The sequence below is a fragment of the Chelonoidis abingdonii genome, chromosome 24 (assembly GCF_003597395.2).
Source record: "Chelonoidis abingdonii isolate Lonesome George chromosome 24, CheloAbing_2.0, whole genome shotgun sequence".
Classification (NCBI taxonomy): Eukaryota; Metazoa; Chordata; order Testudines; family Testudinidae; genus Chelonoidis; species Chelonoidis abingdonii.
Window position 1 is genome coordinate 12630141 of NC_133792.1, and position 7824 is coordinate 12637964.

The following is a 7824-nucleotide window of genomic DNA, read 5'->3' on the forward strand; positions in this document are numbered from 1 at the left end:
CACCTCTCATTGCTTCATCACTAAGCAAACAGAACATTGGCCAAGTCAGGTACAGGTCACCAGCAAATTCCTGGATTCTGAGGCACATTTGGGAAATTTGAGAGTTGTAGCCATGAATGTCTATAAATACAGATACCTGTGCTGAGATGAGAAACTTCAGCTGGTGATTTTGATTCCACTGCTTCTCACTTCCCTTCAAAAAGAAATCATGGCACTGGCCTGCATTGCTGCTATTCTTGGTTTAGCACATCTCCTTACTGCTAAACCCCTGGATTGTGAGCCTCTCGTTCCAGAAATCATTGACAATGCTACAATGACCAAGGTAAGAAGTGCCCTTGGAAGGGCCTCAACTTCTGATGCTTATGTTCTAGATGAGGCACTCAGAGGTTCATTAAGGACTAAACCAAGGCACAGGCCAGGCATGCAGGCAAGGGAACCATTTAGTAAAATTAACCATATAGTCCAGCTTTTAATCTTACAAACTGAGTAGTATTGATACCTCATCAGTACCCCCTGAAATATAAATGACTGAATGGAGACTGGGCAACGGCATGGTGTGCTCTGCAGGTTTTAATCCAAGACCTGGAGATGTCTGCATTCCAAGTGATAGAGCCAGGAGGGAACCCTTAGAAATGAGGGGAGAAGACCTGACAGAGCTCATCCATCCACATCGGCCAGGCCAGGATTGGTCCCTGAAGAACATTTTCTAGTGCCTTCCCCCACATACTTTTAAACATCCCAAGTGATGGGGATTCCAGAAGCATGGACCTCTACCCCAAAAAGTATCCTTGAAACATTAGGGCCCTCAGCATCCTACTGTTCATGCCACTTATTTTACTGGGGATTCTTAATAAATCTCTCTTCGAAGAGGTGCCAGTGACCGTGGAATCAATATGAAGTAGGGTGACCAGATGTCCCGAATTTATAGGGACAGTCCCGATCTTCGGGTCTTTTTCTTATATAGACTCCTATTACCCTGTCCCGATTTTTCACACTTGCTGTCTGGTCACCCTAATGCGAAAGGAGTGCCAAAGGGCAGCTAAAATCAACGTTTACAGTCTGGAAACTCAGGTGGAGCACTGCCCTCTGCAGATACAGGAGAAAATAAAGCCAGCATAAAATCAATTGACCTCCTTCCCCATTCTGTGAGCCACTCACAGCCGTAACAGGTTAGCTCCTGCAGACGAAGGATGCCTGCAGTGCAGCTGGCTCCTGTCTTTACAGGGCTCATGAAGAGACTCCACAACCAGGAGCTAGGGGACGCTTCCAGTTTTCTCAAATGATGCCAGCAGTTCCAGCCATATTTTGTTGGAGTCAGCCCCTTGGCAGGGAATATGAGTGCCCCCCACCCTTTCTTGTACCATGTGCTGTCACAGCTGTCACTATGTCTCCTTTTTCCTGTCAAGAAAGTGGACATGTCTCCACTACTTAATTTGCCCCACAGCTCATCCCCAGCACCTCCGGGTGTCCCATGTCAGTTATGAAAGTAAAAAAAATCGCTTGAGCCCCAGCAACCTCCTTCATTACAAATTAAGCACTGCATGTCTCCTTTCCCTTCTCTTCTCTGCCATTTGGTCTTTTCTGTGTCCCCTCTTGCTTTTGATTTCTTATTCTTTTTTGTTCATCAGCCTGTTTTTGCCAAGTCTTCTCCCTACCCCTGCCCCATAGCTCTGATTCCCCCTCCCTACTTCATCAGTCAGCAGAAGACACACCATGCTAGTGGGAGTGGGGGTGCAGCAGAGTTGCCATTCAGTGCAGAGCTAAATGCCATAGGTGCAAAGGAGAGAAGTTTAACACAGCGAACTGCCAGCAGAGCCTGAACTCCTGTACACAAGAGCTGTTCCTACTCGCAGCTACATTACACAAGGCAGTAGGGAGGGAAGGGGGAGGACTTTCAAGGAGCCACCATCCTCTTTGCCGGTGGACAAGGCAGCATGTTTATTCCTTGGGGAGTGGTATTGGCATCTTGCAACTTTCCTCACCTACAGCTTTCCCTTCTTGTGGGCATGTGGTCCAGCACAGCCCCTCCCCACAAGTTTGAAAACAGTATTACAGCAGTCCCCTCTTCAAATACTCACCATGACTTTGGGGGGAAATGGGCAGCATGGTGGCAGCCTGGAGTCACATACATGGCATAAAGCATTACACAGAGTGCTTTGATGGCGTAAGGAGAAGGTTGTTGTGGCTTTTCAGCACCTTGATCCTCTTTCAAGGGAAGCTTCAGTTCCGTCAGGTAAGAAAAGGCGGCTATCACCACCAGCTGTGAGAAAAGCATGGGGGAACAGGCAACCTGCCATAAAACTTACTGCCACAAAAAAATAGATCTATTTAAGTTGTAAGCTCAGGAGAGAGACCATTCGCCTCTGTGTCCACACAGTGACTTGTACAACAGGGGTCCTGATCCTGACTGGGACCAAATACACAATACAAATAAATAATTACACATACACACATGCTGAGGCTTATAGGGTCTCCTAACAATTTGTTTCCTTTTTCTTCCCTCCTCATCTTCACAGCTGCTGGGCAAGTGGTTCTACATTGCTGGGGCCTCACAGCACCCACGCACCCTACAGGAGATGGAATTGATAGAGAATGCTTATTACTTCTTCTACCCTAGCAGCCATCAAGACAAGTTCCTCGTCACACAATTCATGAGACTGTAAGAGCATTAACACAGACCTTACTGACAGGGACACGCTCCCTTAGTCAGGGAAAACATTTACACTAACATTTCTCTCAGTAGGGCCAGGCTACCAGGAACCATCATTAATGAAACAATGTGCAAGTCTTTCTTGCTAAGTCTTTCCATGCTTGCAGGTCCCTGACACACAGAGGCTGCATATGGCTATTCCATGCTTATCCAAACCACTACTAGGAGCCAACATGCAGCCTTCCCTAACTCTTCCTCTTAGGCAGGGGTGGGCAAACTTTTTGGCCCGAGGGCCACATCAAGGAATAGCAATTGTATGGAGGGCCAGGAATGCTCACAAAATTGGGGTTGGGGTGTGGGCTCTGGGGTGGGGCTGGGGATGAGGAGTTTGGGGTGTAGGAACGTGCTCTGAGCTGGGACCAAGGGGTTTGGAGGGCAGGAGGGGGATCAGGGCTGGGGCAGGGGTGTGGGAAGGGGCGCAGGTTCTGGCTAGGGGTGTGGGCTCTGCAGTGGGGCTGGGGATGAGAGGTTTGGGGTGCAGGAGGGTGCTCCAGACTGGGATCGAGGCATTTGGAGAGGGGGAGGGGGATCAGGGCTGGGGCAGGGGGTTGAGACGTGGGGAGAGGCTCAAGGGTGCAGGCTCCAAGTGGTGCTTACCTCAAGCAGCTCCTGGAAACAGTGGCCTGTCCCTTCTCCAGATCCTATGCGGAGGCGCAGCCAGGCGGCTCTGCACACTGCCCCATCCACAGGCACCACCCCTGCAGCTCCATTGGAGCATGTAGGAGCCGAAGCGGGACCACGGCGCAGCTTCTGAGAGCCGCATGCTGCAGCCCCCGATCCTGCACCCTAGCTGGAGCACCAGAGCGGGGCCAAGCCATGTGGTACGGCTCACGGGCCGTAGTTTGCCTGCCCCTGCTCTTAGGCCTTCTCATTCAGAGTAGTCCCTGATCTTCTGGACAGCAGGCTCCACTGTCATCTCACCTTTGGCCTGCATTGTACATGTTCTGTATCTGGGCAAGGGCCATTAAAATCCAAGGCTGTCAATCATGCATCAAATCCTATTCTCATACACACAAAGTGCTACTCTGGAACAGAAGGGTGGACTCAGCTACCCTGACAATCCCTTCAGATTTACCTCAGTTGACTGGGGTGCTAATGTAATATACATACAGAAAGATTGTGTGCAGTGCTGTGTTTGATAGAGGCATGTAATTCCCATTGGCTAACAACAGAATTTAACTCAAAGAGCCACAGAGCGTCACCCTCTGTGGTTACTCTCCTGATTAGTCTCTTCCCCTTTAGGAAGGACAAGTGTGTAGTGGACAATTCCAGTTACATTTCAGTCATCTGGGACAATTCAACAATGATCTTGCATGGTAAGAATCCAGAAATGCAGAAAATGTCCAGTGCATCCCACTGGGAAGGGTGGATTGAGTTGTGGTTGGAGAGGTAGGAAGGTTTTTCTCCTATTATTTCACTTCCTCATTTCTACCACACATTTATCTGGCCCCACAACAGAGTTACATGACCGATCTGAATCCAAGGGTCAGCTTCCCCCACTTGGCAGGGGATACTTTCCTCCCCTCGTGGGCAATTCTTTGCAACAGGCTCATTACAGAGATGTAAGGATTTGTCTGTAAACAGGCCATTTCTAATATAATAATAAAATAATAATAGGAGATATACCTATCTCCTAGAACTGGAAGGGACCTTGAAAGGTGATTGAGTCCAGCCCCCTGCCTTCACTAGCAGGACCAAGTACTGATTTTTTGCCCCAGATCCCTAAGTGGCCTTGTCAAGGATTGAACTCACAACCCTGGCTCTAGCAGGCCAATGCTCAAACCACTGAGCTACCCCTCCCCCCCGCACAGTGGCCTCCATATGCAACAAACACATAGAACTGCCAAAGGTGATCATTCTGCTACCAGCTAACACTACTTTTCAAAACAGTTTAGCCTGCTGGCATGAAGGAGTCAGCACAGCCACATTGGTCTGTCAAGCCATATTTAAACACCAGTTTCTAGGTCTGTATGAGTTGAGCTTTTTACACCTGTACACAGTACCACCAAATGACAGAATACAGTCAATGCCCTTGGAGGTTTATATTACACTTCTCCTGAGATTTGGACCAAATACTCTAACCACCCCTTGTGCCTGTTCTCCTGAAGGGCCAAATGAAAGTTCCATAGGACAACTTATCAAGAGCAGCTCTGAAGACACTGTGACATTATACCACATAGATGGGACCCACAGAGGGTTATCGATCTCGGGTGAGTAAACCACATCCCAGCACCAGAAAAGGACCTAGATAGCCAGAGATGCTCTATGTAGCCCCTGTTACCATTGCATCTCTCAAACATTGATGAATTTATCCTCACAACCCACTGCAAAGTAGAGCAGTTGAATTATCCCCATTTTACAGGGAAGGAACTGAGGCAAAGAGTAAATTAAGTGCCTTGCCCAAAGGCGCACACAAGAAGAGCCTGGAACTGAATGCAGGTCTCTCAAGCATCGCTTTCTTCTGAACTGCTCCTGGAAAAGTCGCTGCAAGACTTGAGAAAGAGAAAGGCAAGGACAGGGCATGAAAATTAAGTAGCTGCCTAGTTGGGGCTGGGCAGGAATTGTGGCTGATTCTAAATCTTTTAAAACATCGTGCATATGCTTAACAACAATTATCTAGGTCCTAGGATAAGAAAATTGTGGCCAGGTGGATACATATTTAAAACCTCAGAACCAGTTTTGATTTTAGGGACACCCCATAACTCTTCCCATCTCCCACTGGAGATGGGCTGACCGGACAAGTCTCTTCTATCCCCTCCCCTACCCAATAATAATAATAGGGGAAATAGATGGTCCCAGCAAAGAAGAATAAAGAGAGGATGCCATTCCCTTAGCTCAAGGGGGAGAGTACGTGCTTTTGGAGTAGGAGATCTGAGTGCTAGCCTTTGTTACTGTGAAAGCCTCAGACTGACTGTAGGTACAATGCAGCCATTATACCTCCTAAAACCAACTCTGACAAATGACTTTCTGCAATTTAATCTTTCATTTTTAAAAACAGCCCGGGCCCAAAACTTGAGCACAGAGCAACTGGAAGAATTCAAAACTCAAGTGGCATGCCTTGGATTGAAGGAAGAGGAAACATTCTATGCTTCATCTAAGGTAAAAATCAACATGAGGTTCCTATGAGAGTTATCAAGCCATCTTTAGAGCTTCAGAATCACATTGAAATTACCGAGAGCTGGGATCAAATTAAATGCTCCAGCCTCCTCCCTGAAAAATGGCTAAAAAGCGTGTAGTAACCCAAAGCAAACCCCAACATGTAACATATTAAGGTGTATGCACTGCACCATGATGATATGATATAATGACTGGGCTAGTGAGCCATCCACTGCCCTTTAATTAACAGAGTCAAAACTGCTCAACCATCTGCTATAGAACTTATACTGGTAACCCTAGTGGAGACTCTCCAGTTTCTCCAGGTGAGCAGGAGGTTCTAAGCTGGCTGTCCTCATGAAATGCCAAGTGTGCACCATAGGTACAACCATGAAGTTCCCTAGTGGCCACAAATGTATTCACAGCAAATATTATATAAACCAGAAAGAATACAGGAGCAAACCCTCTACCCCCACGCCTTGATAGGAATTAAACAAAGAGAATTTTAGCTACCCAGATCCCTTCCCCAAAAAAAACATAAGCTTCACAGTTATTGTAAAACCGATAGGCACTGACCAGGTACCAGGCTGGTGTTAGATCACAGTCCTTCCCTTCCAAAGAGCCTAATCCTTGGCTTCCTTGGGGAAGTGCCACCAGACTCCACATTCACCAGTCCATTCCTTAATACTCTCAAGTCTTTTGGAATCCTATCAGGTTTAAACACCACCATAGTGAAAACTGGGATTGCCAAACCCAGGGCCTCCAAAAACACTAAGACAGTGTGCAATGATCAAAGCCAGACATACTCAGGCCCATGTAATAAATGCTTCTTCCTTCCCTCTGAGCAGCCATCTCTCCCAGTAGCTGGCTGGGGCAGCTGCTAGCCCTTAATAAACTAATGATAAGCAATGCAAAGCCACACAAGGAATATTGCATTTTAACAGCTCCTTTCCCAGTGAAGGGGTTTCACCTTTAACATTCACCTCAATTTGCTTGCTTGACAAAAGCTTCACTGCTGAGCAAGCATATTGTTCGTATTCCCGAAGCAGCAATGAGACAAGTCCACATCCTAGCTGAAGCAATTTAAATCTTTAAATAGAGAGAACAAACTGTTCTTGCTACCCAGCTTCTTGCCTTAGAGGCTGCTGAAACTGACACTATTTTAGCCTTTTGAGGATTCTAGTGCATTAGGCAGGAGGAATTTGAAAATGCACAAGAAATAGTGCTAGTTTTGCTATAAGAAAATCCTGTAATACTGAGAGCAAATTTTACACACACACACACACACACACACACACACACACACACACTACTGATTCTCATCCTTGTTCATCTCTGTAGGATCTGTGTCCCATGGAAGAAGAAAGAGATGACAAAAAGCAATCAGTTGAAGTGGTGGAACCATCACTGGGGTAACTCATTGCCATGGCAACATTGCCCTCCACACTGGATATCAGCAGTTGTTCATTCTCTTCCATCTGTTGAGCCACTGAAAGATCTTCCCTTGTCACATCTGATCATGTGGTTTCTTTGGCACAAACTACTGACATTTTCATTTTCTGTGGTCTGCACCTTTAAATTTCTAAGCACTCTTCATGCATGCAGAGCTCAGCAACCATTTGTTCTCCCTTCCTAGTGCAGACTTTCACAAAGGAGACCTACACACTACGCTCTCTCCTCAAGACTTTACTTTTGTTCTTTCTTGTTGATTTAAAAATAAAGATAAGTCTGACTGATGGTAACTGTTTGCTCTCCAAGTATGGCAAAAAACACAAATACCCAGGTTTTTTTCCCCTACATACATATATACATTATATATATATATATATACACACACACACATACACACACACACACACACAAATATTCTATAAAACAACGGTAACATGGCTGAATGATAAAATTGCCCGTTTTCCCCAAGTGGCATCATAACACTTAGGGACAAATCCTGAGTTAATGGCCATTCACTACCAAGCCAGCAGTGCCATAGTAATGGGCCATGAGAAAGCTGTCATTTTTTT

At 46.4% G+C, this 7824-nt stretch overlaps 1 protein-coding gene across 1 annotated transcript; it reads left to right on the top strand.

Moving 5' to 3' along the window:
- Positions 1-208: 208 nt before the first annotated feature.
- Positions 209-7219, top strand: LOC116835208 (alpha-1-acid glycoprotein 1-like). The gene is made up of 6 exons (XM_032797858.1): positions 209-322; positions 2517-2659; positions 3953-4026; positions 4819-4920; positions 5709-5809; positions 7145-7219. Exons 1-6 carry the CDS (start codon positions 209-211, stop codon positions 7217-7219), a joined length of 609 nt encoding a protein of 202 aa, XP_032653749.1.
- Positions 7220-7824: the final 605 nt, after the last annotated feature.